Here is a 21,377-nt window from a genome sequence, read left to right on the forward strand (position 1 = left end):
TACATACTGCATACTACATACTGCATACTGCAGACTGCAGACTGCATACTGCATACTACACTGCATACTGCATAGTACATACTGCATACTGCATACTACATACTACATACTACATACTGCATACTGCAGACTGCATACTGCATAGTACATACTGCAGACTGCATACTGCAGACTGCATACTGCATAGTACATACTGCATAGTACATACTGCATACTACATACTACATACTGCATACTGCAGACTGCATACTGCATAGTACATACTGCATACTGCATACTACATACTGCAGACTGCATACTGCATACTGCAGACTACATACTGCATACTGCAGACTGCATACTACATACTGCATACTGCATACTACATACTGCATACTACATACTACATACTACATACTGCATACTGCAGACTGCATACTGCATAGTACATACTGCATACTGCATACTACATACTGCATACTGCAGACTGCAGACTGCATACTGCATACCGCATACTGCATACTGCATAGTACATACTGCATACTACATACTGCATACTACATACTGCATACTGCAGACTGCATACTGCATACTACATACTACATACTGCAGACTGCATACTGCAGACTGCATACTGCAGACTGCATACTGCATACTGCATACTACATACTGCATACTGCAGACTGCATACTACATACTGCATACTGCATACTACATACTACATACTGCATACTGCAGACTGCATACTGCATAGTACATACTGCATACTGCATACTGCATACTACATACTGCATACTGCAGACTGCAGACTGCATACTGCATACCGCATACTGCATACCGCATAGTACATACTGCATACTACATACTGCATACTACATACTGCATACTGCAGACTGCATACTGCATACTGCAGACTGCATACTGCATACTGCATACTACATACTGCATACTACATACTGCATACTACATACTACATACTGCAGACTGCATACTGCAGACTGCATACTGCAGACTGCAGACTGCATACTGCATACTGCATACTACATACTGCATACTACATACTACATACTGCATACTGCAGACTGCATACTGCATAGTACATACTGCATACTGCATACTACATACTGCATACTGCAGACTGCAGACTGCATACTGCATACCGCATACTGCATACTACATACTGCATACTACATACTGCATACTGCAGACTGCATACTACATACTGCATACTACATACTGCATACTACATACTGCATACTGCAGACTGCATACTGCATACTGCAGACTGCATACTGCATACTGCATACTACATACTGCATACTACATACTGCATACTGCAGACTGCATACTGCATACTGCAGACTGCATACTGCATACTGCAGACTGCATACTGCAGACTGCAGACTGCATACTGCATACTACATACTACATACTGCATACTGCATACTACATACTGCATACTACATACTGCATACTGCAGACTGCATACTGCAGACTGCAGACTGCATACTGCATACTGCATACTACATACTGCATACTACATACTGCATACTGCAGACTGCATACTGCATACTGCAGACCGCATACTGCATACCGCATACTGCATACCGCATACTGCATACTACATACCGCATACTACATACTGCATACTGCAGACTGCATACTGCATACTGCAGACTGCATACTGCATACTGCAGACTGCATACTGCAGACTGCAGACTGCATACTGCATACTACATACTGCATACTGCAGACTGCATACTACATACTGCATACTGCATACTACATACTACATACTACATACTGCATACTGCATAGTACATACTGCATACTGCATACTACATACTGCATACTGCAGACTGCATACTGCATACCGCATACTGCATACTGCATACTACATACTGCATACTACATACTGCATACTGCAGACTGCATACTGCATACTGCAGACTGCATACTGCATACTGCATACTGCATACTACATACTGCATACTACATACTGCATACTACATACTACATACTGCATACTGCAGACTGCATACTGCATAGTACATACTGCATACTGCATACTACATACTGCATACTGCATACTACATACTACATACTGCATACTGCAGACTGCATACTGCATAGTACATACTGCATACTGCATACTACATACTGCATACTGCAGACTGCAGACTGCATACTGCAGACTGCATAGTACATACTGCATACTGCATACTACATACTGCAGACTGCAGACTGCATACTGCAGACTGCATACTGCATACTGCATACTGCAGACTGCAGACTGCATACCGCATACTCCATACTGCATAGTACATACTGCATACTACATACTGCATACTACATACTGCATACTGCAGACTGCATACTGCAGACTGCATACTGCATACTGCATACTACATACTGCATACTACATACTGCATACTACATACTACATACTGCAGACTGCATACTGCATACTGCAGACTGCATACTGCAGACTGCAGACTGCATACTGCATACTGCATACTGCAGACTGCATACTGCATACTGCATACTACATACTGCATACTACATACTACATACTGCATACTGCAGACTGCATACTGCATAGTACATACTGCATACTGCATACTACATACTGCATACTGCAGACTGCAGACTGCATACTGCATACCGCATACTGCATACTACATACTGCATACTACATACTGCATACTGCAGACTGCATACTACATACTGCATACTACATACTGCATACTGCAGACTGCATACTGCATACTGCAGACTGCATACTGCATACCGCATACTGCATACTACATACTGCATACTACATACTGCATACTACATACTGCATACTGCAGACTGCATACTGCATACTGCAGACTGCATACTGCATACTGCAGACTGCATACTGCAGACTGCAGACTGCATACTGCATACTACATACTACATACTGCATAATGCATACTACATACTGCATACTACATACTGCATACTGCAGACTGCATACTGCATACTGCATACTGCATACTGCATACTACATACTGCATACTGCAGACTGCATACTGCAGACTGCATACTGCAGACTGCAGACTGCATACTGCATACTACATACTGCATACTACATACTGCATACTGCATACTGCATACTACATACTGCATACTACATACTGCATACTGCAGACTGCAGACTGCATACTGCATACTGCATACTGCAGACTGCATACTGCATACTGCAGACCGCATACTGCATACCGCATACTGCATACTGCATACTGCATACTACATACTGCATACTACATACTGCATACTGCAGACTGCATACTGCATACTGCAGACTGCATACTGCAGACTGCAGACTGCATACTACATACTGCATACTGCAGACTGCATACTACATACTGCATACTGCATACTACATACTACATACTACATACTGCATACTGCATAGTACATACTGCATACTGCATACTACATACTGCATACTGCAGACTGCATACTGCATACCGCATACTGCATACAGCATAGTACATACTGCATACTACATACTGCATACTACATACTGCATACTGCAGACTGCATACTGCATACTGCAGACTGCATACTGCAGACTGCATACTGCATACTGCATACTACATACTGCATACTACATACTGCATACTACATACTACATACTGCATACTGCAGACTGCATACTGCATAGTACATACTGCATACTGCATACTACATACTGCATACTGCATACTACATACTGCATACTGCATACTGCATACTACATACTGCATACTGCATACTACATACTGCATACTGCAGACTGCATACTGCATAGTACATACTGCATACTGCATACTACATACTGCATACTGCAGACTGCAGACTGCAGACTGCATACTGCATAGTACATACTGCATACTGCATACTACATACTGCAGACTGCAGACTGCATACTGCAGACTGCATACTGCATACTGCATACTACATACTGCAGACTGCATACTGCATACTGCATACTACATACTGCATACTACATACTACATACTGCATACTGCAGACTGCATACTGCATAGTACATACTGCATACTACATACTGCAGACTGCAGACTGCATACTGCATACCGCATACTGCATACTACATACTGCATACTACATACTGCATACTACATACTGCATACTGCATACTGCAGACTGCATACTGCATACTGCAGACTGCATACTGCAGACTGCATACTGCATACTGCATACTACATACTGCATACTACATACTGCAGACTGCATACTGCATACTGCAGACTGCATACTGCAGACTGCAGACTGCATACTGCATACTGCATACTACATACTGCATACTGGAGACTGCATACTACATACTGCATACTGCATACTACATACTACATACTACATACTGCATACTGCATAGTACATACTGCATACTGCATACTACATACTGCATACTGCAGACTGCAGACTGCATACTGCATACCGCATACTGCATACAGCATAGTACATACTGCATACTACATACTGCATACTACATACTGCATACTGCAGACTGCATACTGCATACTGCATACTACATACTGCATACTACATACTGCATACCGCATACTGCATACTACATACTGCATACTACATACTGCATACTGCAGACTGCATACTACATACTGCATACTACATACTGCATACTGCAGACTGCATACTGCATACTGCAGACTGCATACTGCATACCGCATACTGCATACTACATACTGCATACTACATACTGCATACTACATACTGCATACTGCAGACTGCATACTGCATACTGCAGACTGCATACTGCATACTGCAGACTGCATACTGCAGACTGCAGACTGCATACTGCATACTACATACTACATACTGCATACTGCATACTACATACTGCATACTGCATACTGCATACTGCAGACTGCATACTGCATACTACATACTGCATACTGCAGACTGCATACTGCAGACTGCATACTGCAGACTGCAGACTGCATACTGCATACTACATACTGCATACTACATACTGCATACTGCATACTGCATACTACATACTGCATACTACATACTGCATACTGCAGACTGCAGACTGCATACTGCATACTACATACTGCATACTACATACTGCATACTGCAGACTGCATACTGCATACTGCAGACCGCATACTGCATACCGCATACTGCATACTGCATACTGCATACTACATACTGCATACTACATACTGCATACTGCAGACTGCATACTGCATACTGCAGACTGCATACTGCAGACTGCAGACTGCATACTACATACTGCATACTGCAGACTGCATACTACATACTGCATACTGCATACTACATACTACATACTACATACTGCATACTGCATAGTACATACTGCATACTGCATACTACATACTGCATACTGCAGACTGCATACTGCATACCGCATACTGCATACAGCATAGTACATACTGCATACTACATACTGCATACTACATACTGCATACTGCAGACTGCATACTGCATACTGCAGACTGCATACTGCATACTGCATACTACATACTGCATACTACATACTGCATACTACATACTACATACTGCATACTGCAGACTGCATACTGCATAGTACATACTGCATACTGCATACTACATACTGCATACTGCATACTACATACTGCATACTGCATACTGCATACTACATACTGCATACTGCATACTACATACTGCATACTGCAGACTGCATACTGCATAGTACATACTGCATACTGCATACTACATACTGCATACTGCAGACTGCAGACTGCAGACTGCATACTGCATAGTACATACTGCATACTGCATACTACATACTGCAGACTGCAGACTGCATACTGCAGACTGCATACTGCATACTGCATACTACATACTGCAGACTGCATACTGCATACTGCATACTACATACTGCATACTACATACTACATACTGCATACTGCAGACTGCATACTGCATAGTACATACTGCATACTACATACTGCAGACTGCAGACTGCATACTGCATACCGCATACTGCATACTACATACTGCATACTACATACTGCATACTACATACTGCATACTGCATACTGCAGACTGCATACTGCATACTGCAGACTGCATACTGCAGACTGCATACTGCATACTGCATACTACATACTGCATACTACATACTGCAGACTGCATACTGCATACTGCAGACTGCATACTGCAGACTGCAGACTGCATACTGCATACTGCATACTACATACTGCATACTGGAGACTGCATACTACATACTGCATACTGCATACTGCATACTACATACTACATACTACATACTGCATACTGCATAGTACATACTGCATACTGCATACTACATACTGCATACTGCATACCGCATACTGCATACAGCATAGTACATACTGCATACTACATACTGCATACTACATACTGCATACTGCAGACTGCATACTGCATAGTACATACTGCATACTGCATACTGCATACTACATACTACATACTAAATACTGCAGACTGCATACTGCATAGTACATACTACATACTGCATACTGCAGACTGCAGACTGCATACTGCATAGTACATACTGCATACTACATACTGCAGACTGCAGACTGCATACTGCAGACTGCATACTGCATACTGCAGACTGCATACTGCATAGTACATACTGCATACTGCATACTACATACTACATACTACATACTGCATACTGCAGACTGCATACTACATACTGCATACTACATACTGCAGACTGCATACTGCATAGTACATACTGCATAGTACATACTGCATACTACATACTACATACTGCATAGTACATACTGCATAGTACATACTGCATACTACATACTGCAGACTGCATACTGCAGACTGCATACTGCATACTGCATAGTACATACTGCATACTACATACTGCATACTACATACTACATACTGCATAGTACATACTGCATAGTACATACTGCATACTACATACTACATACTGCATAGTACATACTGCATAGTACATACTGCATACTACATACTACATACTGCATAGTACATACTGCATAGTACATACTGCATACTACATACTGCAGACTGCATACTGCATAGTACATACTGCATACTACATACTACATACTGCATAGTACATACTGCATAGTACATACTGCATACTACATACTGCAGACTGCATACTGCAGACTGCATACTGCATACTGCATACTGCAGACTGCATACTGCATAGTACATACTGCATAGTACATACTGCATACTACATACTACATACTACATACTGCATACTGCAGACTGCATACTGCATAGTACATACTGCATACTGCATACTACATACTGCAGACTGCAGACTGCATACTGCATACTGCATACTGCAGACTGCATACTACATACTGCATACTGCATACTACATACTGCATACTACATACTACATACTGCATACTGCAGACTGCATAGTACATACTGCATACTGCATACTACATACTGCATACTGCAGACTGCAGACTGCATACTGCATACCGCATACCGCATAGTACATACTGCATACTACATACTGCATACTACATACTGCATACTGCAGACTGCATACTGCAGACTGCATACTGCATACTGCAGACTGCATACTGCAGACTGCATACTGCATACTGCATACTACATACTGCATACTACATACTACATACTGCATACTGCAGACTGCATACTGCATAGTACATACTGCATACTGCATACTACATACTGCATACTGCAGACTGCAGACTGCATACTGCATACCGCATACTGCATACTGCATAGTACATACTGCATACCACATACTGCATACTACATACTGCATACTGCATACTGCATACTGCATACTACATACTGCATACTACATACTGCATACTGCATACTACATACTGCATACTGCAGACTGCATACTGCATAGTACATACTGCATACTGCATACTACATACTGCATACTGCATACTACATACTGCATACTGCATACTGCATACTACATACTACATACTGCATACTGCAGACTGCATACTGCATAGTACATACTGCATACTACATACTGCATACTGCAGACTGCAGACTGCATACTGCATACTACACTGCATACTGCATAGTACATACTGCATACTGCATACTACATACTACATACTACATACTGCATACTGCAGACTGCATACTGCATAGTACATACTGCAGACTGCATACTGCAGACTGCATACTGCATAGTACATACTGCATAGTACATACTGCATACTACATACTACATACTGCATACTGCAGACTGCATACTGCATAGTACATACTGCATACTGCATACTACATACTGCAGACTGCATACTGCATACTGCAGACTACATACTGCATACTGCAGACTGCATACTACATACTGCATACTGCATACTACATACTGCATACTACATACTACATACTACATACTGCATACTGCAGACTGCATACTGCATAGTACATACTGCATACTGCATACTACATACTGCATACTGCAGACTGCAGACTGCATACTGCATACCGCATACTGCATACTGCATAGTACATACTGCATACTACATACTGCATACTACATACTGCATACTGCAGACTGCATACTGCATACTACATACTACATACTGCAGACTGCATACTGCATAGTACATACTGCATACTGCATACTACATACTGCATAGTACATACTGCATACTACATACTGCATACTACATACTGCATACTACATACTGCATACTGCAGACTGCATACTGCATACTACATACTGCATACTACATACTGCATACTACATACTGCAGACTGCAGACTGCATACTGCATACTACATACTGCATACTACATACTGCATACTGCATACTGCATACTACATACTGCATACTGCATACTGCATAGTACATACTGCATACTGCATACTGCAGACTGCATACTGCATACTACATACTGCAGACTGCAGACTGCATACTGCATACTGCAGACTGCATACTGCATACTATATGCTACATACTACATACTGCATACTGCATACTACATACTGCATACTACATACTGCATACTGCAGACTGCAGACTACATACTGCATACCGCATACTACATACTACATACTACATACTGCAGACTGCAGACTGCATACTGCATACCGCATACTACATACTACATACTACATACTGCAGACTGCAGACTGCATACTGCATACCGCATACTACATACTACATACTGCATACTGCAGACTGCATACTGCATACCGCATACCGCATACTGCATACTACATACTACATACTACATACTGCAGACTGCATACTACATACTGCATACTGCATACTACATACTGCATACTGCATACTGCATACTACATACTACATACTGCAGACTGCAGACTGCATACTGCATACCGCATACTACATACTACATACTACATACTGCAGACTGCAGACTCCATACTGCATACCGCATACTACATACTACATACTGCATACTGCAGACTGCATACTGCATACCGCATACCGCATACTACATACTGCATACTGCATACTGCATACCGCATACTACATACTACATACTACATACTGCAGACTGCAGACTGCATACTGCATACCGCATACTGCATACTGCATACTGCATACTACATACTGCATACTGCAGACTGCAGACTGCATACTACATACTACATACTGCATACTGCAGACTGCAGACTGCATACTGCATACCGCATACTACATACTACATACTGCATACTACATACTGCAGACTGCAGACTGCATACTGGATACTGCATACTGCATACCGCATACCACATACTGCATACTGCATACTACATACTGCATACTACATACTGCATACTGCAGACTGCATACTGCATACTACATACTACATACTGCATACTACATACTACATACTGGATACTGCAGACTGCATACTGCATACTGCATACTACATACTACATACTGCATACTACATACTACATACTGGATACTGCAGACTGCATACTGCATACTGCATACTGCATACCGCATACTACATACTACATACTGCATACTACATACTGCATACTGCATACTACATACTGCATACTGCATACTGCATACTACATACTACATACTGCATACTGCAGACTGCATACTGCATAGTACATACTGCATACTACATACTGCATACTGCAGACTGCAGACTGCATACTGCATACTACACTGCATACTGCATAGTACATACTGCATACTGCATACTACATACTACATACTACATACTGCATACTGCAGACTGCATACTGCATAGTACATACTGCAGACTGCATACTGCATACTGCATAGTACATACTGCAGACTGCATACTGCAGACTGCATACTGCATAGTACATACTGCATAGTACATACTGCATACTACATACTACATACTGCATACTGCAGACTGCATACTGCATAGTACATACTGCATACTGCATACTACATACTGCAGACTGCATACTGCATACTGCAGACTACATACTGCATACTGCAGACTGCATACTACATACTGCATACTGCATACTACATACTGCATACTACATACTACATACTACATACTGCATACTGCAGACTGCATACTGCATAGTACATACTGCATACTGCATACTACATACTGCATACTGCAGACTGCAGACTGCATACTGCATACCGCATACTGCATACTGCATAGTACATACTGCATACTACATACTGCATACTACATACTGCATACTGCAGACTGCATACTGCATACTACATACTACATACTACATACTGCAGACTGCATACTGCATAGTACATACTGCATACTGCATACTACATACTGCATAGTACATACTGCATACTACATACTGCATACTACATACTGCATACTACATACTGCATACTGCAGACTGCATACTGCATACTACATACTGCATACTACATACTGCATACTACATACTGCAGACTGCAGACTGCATACTGCATACTACATACTGCATACTACATACTGCATACTGCATACTGCATACTACATACTGCATACTGCATACTGCATAGTACATACTGCATACTGCATACTGCAGACTGCATACTGCATACTACATACTGCAGACTGCAGACTGCATACTGCATACTGCAGACTGCATACTGCATACTATATGCTACATACTACATACTGCATACTGCATACTACATACTGCATACTACATACTGCATACTGCAGACTGCAGACTACATACTGCATACCGCATACTACATACTACATACTACATACTGCAGACTGCAGACTGCATACTGCATACCGCATACTACATACTACATACTACATACTGCAGACTGCAGACTGCATACTGCATACCGCATACTACATACTACATACTGCATACTGCAGACTGCATACTGCATACCGCATACCGCATACTGCATACTACATACTACATACTACATACTGCAGACTGCATACTACATACTGCATACTGCATACTACATACTGCATACTGCATACTGCATACTACATACTACATACTGCAGACTGCAGACTGCATACTGCATACCGCATACTACATACTACATACTACATACTGCAGACTGCAGACTCCATACTGCATACCGCATACTACATACTACATACTGCATACTGCAGACTGCATACTGCATACCGCATACCGCATACTACATACTGCATACTGCATACTGCATACCGCATACTACATACTACATACTACATACTGCAGACTGCAGACTGCATACTGCATACCGCATACTGCATACTGCATACTGCATACTACATACTGCATACTGCAGACTGCAGACTGCATACTACATACTACATACTGCATACTGCAGACTGCAGACTGCATACTGCATACCGCATACTACATACTACATACTGCATACTACATACTGCAGACTGCAGACTGCATACTGGATACTGCATACTGCATACCGCATACCACATACTGCATACTGCATACTACATACTGCATACTACATACTGCATACTGCAGACTGCATACTGCATACTACATACTACATACTGCATACTACATACTACATACTGGATACTGCAGACTGCATACTGCATACTGCATACTACATACTACATACTGCATACTACATACTACATACTGGATACTGCAGACTGCATACTGCATACTGCATACTGCATACCGCATACTACATACTACATACTGCATACTACATACTGCATACTGCATACTACATACTGCATACTGCAGACTGCAGACTGCAGACTGCATACCGCATACTACATACTACATACTGCATACTGCAGACTGCAGACTGCATACTGCATACCGCATACTACATACTACATACTGCATACTACATACTGCAGACTGCAGACTGCATACTGGATACTGCATACTGCATACTGCATACCGCATACTACATACTGCATACTGCATACTACATACTGCATACTACATACTGCATACTGCAGACTGCAGACTGCATACTGCATACTACATACTACATACTGCATACTACATACTACATACTGGATACTGCAGACTGCATACTGCATACTGCATACTGCATACTACATACTACATACTGCATACTACATACTACATACTGGATACTGCAGACTGCATACTGCATACTGCATACTGCATACTGCATACCGCATACTACATACTACATACTGCATACTACATACTGCAGACTGCAGACTGCATACTACATACTACATACTGCATACTGCATACTGCAGACTGCATACTACATACTGCATACTACATACTGCATACTGCAGACTGCAGACTGCATACTGCATACTTCATACCGCATACTACATACTGCATACTGCATACTACATACTGCATACTACATACTACATACTACATACTGCATACTACATACTACATACTACATACTGCATACTGCATACTACATACTGCATACTACATACTACATACTACATACTGCATACTACATACTACATACTACATACTGCATACTACATACTGCAGACTGCATACTGCATACTTCATACCGCATACTACATACTGCATACTGCATACTACATACTGCATACTACATACTACATACTACATACTGCATACTACATACTACATACTACATACTGCATACTGCATACTACATACTGCATACTACATACTACATACTACATACTGCATACTACATACTACATACTACATACTGCATACTACATACTGCATACGGCATACTGCATACTACATACTACATACTACATACTGCATACTACATACTACATACTGCATACTGCATACTTCATACCGCATACTACATACTGCATACTGCATACTACATACTGCATACTACATACTACATACTACATACTGCATACTACATACTACATACTACATACTGCATACTACATACTGCATACTACATACTGCATACTGCAGACTGCAGACTGCATACTGCATACTTCATACCGCATACTACATACTGCATACTGCATACTACATACTGCATACTACATACTACATACTGCATACTACATACTACATACTGCAGACTGCAGACTGCATACTGGATACTGCATACCGCATACTACATACTGCATACTACATACTGCATACTGCAGACTGCATACCGCATACTACATACTACATACTGCATACTACATACTGCATACTACATACTACATACTACATACTGCATACTGCATACCGCATACTACATACTACATACTGCATACTACATACTGCAGACTGCAGACTGCATACTGGATACTGCATACTGCATACTGCATACCGCATACTACATACTGCATACTGCATACTACATACTGCATACTACATACTGCATACTGCAGACTGCAGACTGCATACTGCATACTACATACTACATACTGCATACTACATACTACATACTGGATACTGCAGACTGCATACTGCATACTGCATACTGCATACTACATACTACATACTGCATACTACATACTACATACTGGATACTGCAGACTGCATACTGCATACTGCATACTGCATACCGCATACTACATACTACATACTACATACTACATACTGCATACTGCATACTACATACTGCATACTACATACTACATACTACATACTGCATACTACATACTACATACTGCATACTACATACTGCAGACTGCATACTGCATACTTCATACCGCATACTACATACTGCATACTGCATACTACATACTGCATACTACATACTACATACTACATACTGCATACTACATACTACATACTACATACTGCATACTGCATACAACATACTGCATACTACATACTACATACTACATACTGCATACTACATACTACATACTACATACTGCATACTACATACTGCATACGGCATACTGCATACTACATACTACATACTACATACTGCATACTACATACTACATACTGCATACTGCATACTTCATACCGCATACTACATACTGCATACTGCATACCACATACTGCATACTACATACTACATACTACATACTGCATACTACATACTACATACTACATACTGCATACTACATACTGCATACTACATACTGCATACTGCAGACTGCAGACTGCATACTGCATACTTCATACCGCATACTACATACTGCATACTGCATACTACATACTGCATACTACATACTACATACTGCATACTACATACTACATACTGCAGACTGCATACTGGATACTGCATACCGCATACTACATACTGCATACTACATACTGCATACTGCAGACTGCATACCGCATACTACATACTACATACTGCATACTACATACTGCATACTACATACTACATACTACATACTGCATACTGCATACTGCAGACTGCATACCGCATACTACATACTGCATACTACATACTGCATACTGCAGACTGCAGACTGCATACTGCATACTACATACTACATACTGCATACTACATACTACATACTACATACTACATACTGCTTACTACATACTACATACTGCAGACTGCATACTGCATACTGCATACTGCATACCGCATACTACATACTACATACTGCAGACTGCATACTACATACTGCGTACTCATCAATCAAACAGTATGCAGAGTGTTTACCCACAATGCATTTCGCTCCTGCCCGAGCTGAAATCAGCCGGCCTGAAGCTGATTTCCCTTAAGCTCTAAACTCTGTAAACTTTAGCAACATTTGAAACATTTTCAGGAGAGAAAGTAGTCGTTTAGATCCCCAACGTGTTGAAAACCTGACAAAATACCGGCTGTTTACAATTTTGTTCCCACGAATTCGGCGCTGCTAAAGCTAGCCGCAGTGAGCTAACGCACTTCCTGTTATTTTCACAAAATAAATTACCCGTTGCCTTTTATCATAGGGAAAGCCATTACCATACAATTGGTGCTTTTGTTTTGAAAACAGGAAGTGAAGCTACCCTCGTTGTAGCTAGCTTGAAACTGCCGTTTTGACAGGAAATGACGATCGGCGACGTCACGTTACGTTGCATCTTGGGTAGTTTGAGTATGAGTAGTAACCTCATGATGCATACCCAACATTTCGGAGAATCTAGTATGCATCCGGGAACTTAAAAAAAGTTAAAGTTAGTAGGAGTAGTAGGCTGTTTGCAACACAGCCAAGGACTTTACCCGAGCCTGAGCCTGACAGCACACTTTACCGTAACTGCTGATAGTAAAGCTGTCTCCCTCTCTCAGGTCTGTGGACGGCTCCTTCTACCATGACTCCGCCCCCTCTCAGAAACAGGAAGTCGCTCTCAGAGACCCTCCGCTGGACCAGCCTTCGCCTGGGACTCTGGTGTGACCTGCCGACCAATCCGGACGCTGAGGAGCTGACACATGGACCAATCCCAGGCTGGCTTCCTGGGCTCGATGTGTCCCGGGGACCGAATCATCACACCTGTGACCAGGTGGAGCACGTAGTCCTGGTTGATGAAGGCTCCACTTCAGGTTATGGCCCCTCCCACTATGATGTCATCCAGGTGATGTCAGAACAAACTGACCAGCAGAAGCTCCTGTTTCAAAGATGGCGTCTCTAAGACATTCAGACTAATGAGAGAGATTCGGCACCGTAGGACCCGTCACCTGGACCCAAAGGCCCGTTTACACCGAACAGTTCTGGGTTTCTGAGACTGGACTGGGTCCAGATTCTCCCAGCGTGCCTCTGACCCACAAACCAGAACAAACTGGCCCGTCAGAACCAAACTGGCCCGTCAGAACCAAACTGGCCCGTCAGAACCGTCCCACTGATGAGTTAATCAGTCCAACGGATGACCTCACACATGATGTTTGTGCTGTTTTAAAAACAGTTTTAGGGAAATAAAACCTTTCTGTCCTGCTCCTTTGCTGAGTCACGGAGCTGTTTGGGGGTCTTCCTGAGACCCTCCGACACACCTGGAGCTCAGAGGCCTGCATACCTGCTCAAAGGTTTCAGGTTCCTGTCGAAGAGCAGCAACCATCTTCATCCTGGGATCAGACCAATGCTCGAACAATCTGTTCTTTTCAGAGGAGGAAGAGTCTCCTCTGAGATAATCAGGCGATGACATCACCAGCTGACATCACCAGCTCAGTGCAGCCGCCTCGGGTTAGGGTTAGCCTCGGGTTAGGGTTACCCTAGGGTTAGCCTAGGGTTAGGGTTAGCCTCGGGTTAGGGTTAGCCTCGGGTTAGGGTTAGCCTCGGGTTAGGGTTAGCCTCGGGTTAGGATTAGCCTCGGGTTAGGGTTAGCCTCGGGTTAGGGTTAGCCTAGGGTTAGGATTACCCTCGGGTTAGGATTAGCCTAGGGTTAGGGTTAGCCTCGGGTTAGGGTTAGCCTCGGGTTAGGGTTAGCCTAGGGTTAGGGTTAGCCTAGGGTTAGGGTTACCCTACCCTCGTGCTGATCGGATCAGGCGACCTGTTAATCCCTCAGGTGTCCAAAAAGGAAGCATCAGGTAATCTTGTGCTTTAGACTCAACATGTCTGCACTAAAAACTGAGTTTAATCCTGAAACCAGCAGAACCAGGTTCTGCAGCAAGGTCTGGACCAGGACCACATTCAGAACCAGGTTCTGCAGCAAGGTCTGGACCAGGACCACATTCAGAACCAGGTTCTGCACCGAGTCCTGCAATAAGACCGCCAGGTCAAGACTCGCCTGGGACTGGGACCAACTCAGGATCCGGGTTGAAAGCTGGATCCAGATCCAGGTCTGAAGCAATAAGAGAAGCTCAGTGTTTCATGTTGAACCTTTGAACCGCTTCAGGACTCAAAGCGGTTACCACGACAATCAGACGATGATGTCACTGTTATTGATTGTTTTGTTATTGATCAGCTGATTGACTGCATTGATCCTGTTTAGTGATTTTATAAAAATGTTTTTGAATGAAATGACATTACGGTCATAAAGATGTTTTTTCTGTCTGGTCATGTGACCACAGTGTCAGGCAGTCTCCCAGCATGCACCTCTTCTCCTGCCACCAAAGCAGATCACACACCTGTAAATACGAGTCAGAGCTGCAGAACCAGACCCAGTATCACCAACCAGACTGTCCACCTTTCTTTCTCCTTCGGATGTTTTCTTTGTTCTTTCCAGCAGATCTGAAACTCATTTTTATCTGACACTCATTTTTATCTGACACTCATTTTTATCTGAAACTCATTTTTATCTGAAACTCATTTTTATCTGACACTCATTTTTATCTGACACTCATTTTTATCTGACACTCATTTTTATCTGAAACTCATTTTTATCTGAAACTCATTTTTATCTGACACTCATTTTTATCTGAAACTCAAAGATGGACACTTTAATGTGTTTGCTGCCCTGCACACAGCATTGGTACTGGTACCAGACTTTATGCCCCTTCAGGTGCACTGTGTACAGATTTAACCCCTTAACGCCTATTGTGGCATATATGCTACAAACCGTTTGACTCAATCAACCAGCTCAGATAGCATCTTTATTTCCCCAATGCCGCAAAGTGATGGACTTATTTCCTGTTGCAGATTTATATAAATAAATATGTAAAAAAAAAAGGGTGAATAAAAAAACCTTGTTTTTTCTCTGTTATATTACTGTGTTGTTGTTATCTTATTATTGAACATTATGCCTGGTGTCGCAAATAAGCAACATACCAAAATTTCTATTTATTTTTTGTGCAAAAGTTAAATTAATAATCTCAGCATTATTTACCATCTACTTAAAGGCTGAAACACACACAAAACATTTTTTTATATGCAGCTATATAAATTTAGGCGTTAAGGGGTTAATGTTTTTTTAAGTCTTTGCTTTGTAGTTTTCCAGTTGGAGCTTTTTTTTGCTGTTTCCTGTGTAAATAAAACCTTCAACTCTCTGTGAGCCGGAACCTTCTCAGTAAAGATCTCTCACTGCCTCCTGCTGGTCTGTTTTCATGCACGTTTGTGTGGAGTTTGGCTTTGAATAAAGATGGCAGCTGGTGTTTTACAGCCGAGGACACGAGCAGCACGCTGCCTACAGGAGGTGAAGTCAGACACCAGGACAGATTCATTCATCTTTATTTTTACAGGAAACATTCCACACAGACATGTAGAAAAAAAGCCTCGTCACATCACTGGTGATGTCACCGTGACACGGCAGCGGCGAGTTCGTTCCAAGGCACTATTTCAAGAGAGGGAGGGGCCAGTGAGAGGCTCTCTGCTCGTCATGGGGGGGGTTCAAGAGGCTCCGATCAATAATCAGGGATCAATAATCGATAACAGGTGCAGCAGGAAGTGACAGACGGATAAAAACTCAACAAATCTCACATCAGAAAGGCAGAAAAACAGAAACCTAACAAAGACGAGCTGCGGGTCAAAGGTCAGCGGGGACCCTCAGACCCCGGAGAACCGAGGCTGGACCCAAAGCGTCCGCTGGATCCACTACGGTTTGACTTCCTGAGCCTTACGGCTGCAGCCAGGCGTGCTGCAGGCACTGCGCGGCCGTCGCTCGGCGCTCGGGCTGCAGATCCAACATGGTCAGCAGGAAGTCGCTGAACTGCGCCGCCTGGTCCAGCGGCCACTCGTACTTCTCCAGCAGAACCTCAAACAGACCCCACGGCTTCAGGCTGGAGATGTGTCGCAGCTCGCCTGGAACAGGTGCACAGGGAGGAGACGTCACAAACACATCCCGACTCCCAGGGTGCATTTCAGCATCACACGGCCAATCACAGAGCTCCAGGTTCTGACAGCAGCTGACGTGTCTGAACGAGCTTCACGGCTGAGGATTGTGGGTAATAACAGTCTCACCTCTCCTGTCGAAGTACTCTCTGGAGTACCTGCCAGACAAGGCGAAGGGCGGAGGGATCGGCCCCAGCAGCTCAATGATGTGCGCGATGTGATCTGAAGGGACGAGAGGCGGAGTCACAGTTCTGAAGGTTTACACCTGAGGAACCGGTTGGGTTCTGAACAGAACGTTTACACCTGAGGAACCGGTTGGGTTCTGAACAGAGCGTTTACACCTGAGGAACCGGTTGGGTTCTGAACAGAGCGTTTACACCACAGGTGCACCTGAGGAACCGGTTGGGTTCTGAACAGAGCGTTTACACCACAGGTGCACCTGAGGAACCGGTTGGGTTCTGAACAGAGCGTTTACACCACAGGTGCACCTGAGGAACCGGTTGGGTTCTGAACAGAGCGTTTACACCACAGGTGCACCTGAGGAACCGGTTGGGTTCTGAACAGAACGTTTACACCTGAGGAACCGGTTGGGTTCTGAACAGAACGTTTACACTACAGGTGCACCTGAGGAACCGGTTGGGTTCTGAACAGAACGTTTACACCTGAGGAACCGGTTGGGTTCTGAACAGAGCGTTTACACCACAGGTGCACCTGAGGAACCGGTTGGGTTCTGAACAGAACGTTTACACCTGAGGAACCGGTTGGGTTCTGAACAGAGCGTTTACACCACAGGTGCACCTGAGGAACCGGTTGGGTTCTGAACAGAACGTTTACACCTGAGGAACCGGTTGGGTTCTGAACAGAGCGTTTACACCTGAGGAACCGGTTGGGTTCTGAACAGAGCGTTTACACCACAGGTGCACCTGAGGAACCGGTTGGGTTCTGAACAGAGTGTTTACACCACAGGTGCACCTGAGGAACCGGTTGGGTTCTGAACAGAGCGTTTACACCACAGGTGCACCTGAGGAACCGGTTGGGTTCTGAACAGAACGTTTACACCTGAGGAACCGGTTGGGTTCTGAACAGAGCGTTTACACCACAGGTGCACCTGAGGAACGATAAGCTGACGGAGGTACCTTCATCTCTGGTGTAGTCTTCTCCTGAATGAGGCTCAAACAGGTAATCTCCTGTCGCCAGCTCAAAGGCCTGAAACAACAGCAGCAGCCAGGTCACAGATATTCTTCTGTGTTGGGACAGAAATACTGAGTAACCCCTAACCCTAGTAACCCCTGACCCTAGTAACCCCCTAACCCTAGTAACCCCTAACCCTAGTAACCCCTAACCCTAGTAACCCCTAACCCTAGTAACCCCTAACCCTAGTAACCCCCTAACCCTAGTAACCCCTAACCCTAGTAACCCCTAACCCTAGTAACCCCTGACCCTAGTAACCCCTGACCCTGGTTCTGGTTCTTAAACATGGAGCCCAACTTAAATCCTAAAGTTAAACAGAAACCTGAACTTAAAGAACCAAACAGACCGTCACAATGAGCTCATTCAGCAGCTGGAGATTAAAATAATCTTCTTGTGATTTGGCGCTTTATAAATAAAAGTGAATAAAACTTGGTCACCATGCAGGCGGTGCTCCAGATGTCAGCGGGTGGGCCGTACTCGGCTCCGATCAGAACCTCCACAGCTCGGTACTGCCGGGTCTGAATGTCCTCGGTGAAGTGTTTGTGCTGTGAGACAGGAGGACAGAAGATCTGATTGGTCTGAAAGGAAGAAGAGCAAAGAAGAAGAAGAGCAAAGAGGAGGAGGAGGAGAAGAAGAAGAAGAAGAAGAGCAAAGAGGAAGAGAAGAAGAAGAAGAAGTCTCACCACCCAGCAGGCGTTTCCCAGGTCGGCGATCTTGACTTGGAGACGGTCGGCGTTCTGGGGGTCCAGAGGACTGAGGACAAAGTCTGAAGCGCTGAAGACTGCGGACACAACGAGCAAAACTTTTAATGTGACTGGGGCCAACAGAACCCAACAGAACAGAACAGAACCCAACAGAACCAAACAGAACCCAACAGAACAGAACTGAACCGAACAGAACAGAACCCAACAGAACAGAACAGAACCCAACAGAACCAAACAGAACCAAACAGAACCCAACAGAACCCAACAGAACAGAACAGAACCCAACAGAACCAAACAGAACCCAACAGAACCAAACAGAACCCAACAGAACAGAACAGAACAGAACCCAACAGAACCCAACAGAAACCAACAGAACAGAACCCAACAGAACAGAATGAAGAATGAAGCTTATACCAGTAGCTGTTCTAACCAAAGACTCAAACATCTCAGTAAGAGCTCAGAAAACACG

At 43.4% G+C, this 21,377-nt stretch overlaps 2 protein-coding genes across 3 annotated transcripts in view; one reads left to right on the forward strand and one right to left on the reverse strand.

Moving 5' to 3' along the window:
- ccdc120a (coiled-coil domain containing 120a) overlaps positions 1 to 18,238 on the forward strand; it is a 61,694-nt gene extending 43,456 nt beyond the window's left edge. For both annotated transcript variants that reach the window (XM_075475871.1, XM_075475872.1), the window contains exon 11: positions 15,605 to 18,238. In XM_075475871.1, coding sequence (XP_075331986.1) covers positions 15,605 to 15,710 — 106 coding nt within the window. In that variant the 3' untranslated portion in view covers positions 15,711 to 18,238. The remainder of the gene's footprint in view (positions 1 to 15,604) is intronic.
- Positions 18,239 to 18,397: 159 nt separating this feature from the next.
- The window catches only part of srpk3 (SRSF protein kinase 3), a 55,961-nt gene continuing 52,981 nt past the window's right edge, over positions 18,398 to 21,377 (reverse strand). Inside the window, exons 13-17 of the mRNA XM_075475873.1 lie at positions 20,888 to 20,985; positions 20,642 to 20,749; positions 20,150 to 20,219; positions 19,143 to 19,235; positions 18,398 to 18,983 (exon numbers count right to left, since the gene is read on the reverse strand). Coding sequence (XP_075331988.1) covers positions 18,799 to 18,983; positions 19,143 to 19,235; positions 20,150 to 20,219; positions 20,642 to 20,749; positions 20,888 to 20,985 — 554 coding nt within the window. The 3' untranslated portion in view covers positions 18,398 to 18,798. The remainder of the gene's footprint in view (positions 18,984 to 19,142; positions 19,236 to 20,149; positions 20,220 to 20,641; positions 20,750 to 20,887; positions 20,986 to 21,377) is intronic.

The sequence above is a fragment of the Odontesthes bonariensis genome, chromosome 10 (genome assembly GCF_027942865.1).
Source record: "Odontesthes bonariensis isolate fOdoBon6 chromosome 10, fOdoBon6.hap1, whole genome shotgun sequence".
NCBI classification, from domain to species: domain Eukaryota; kingdom Metazoa; phylum Chordata; class Actinopteri; order Atheriniformes; family Atherinopsidae; genus Odontesthes; species Odontesthes bonariensis.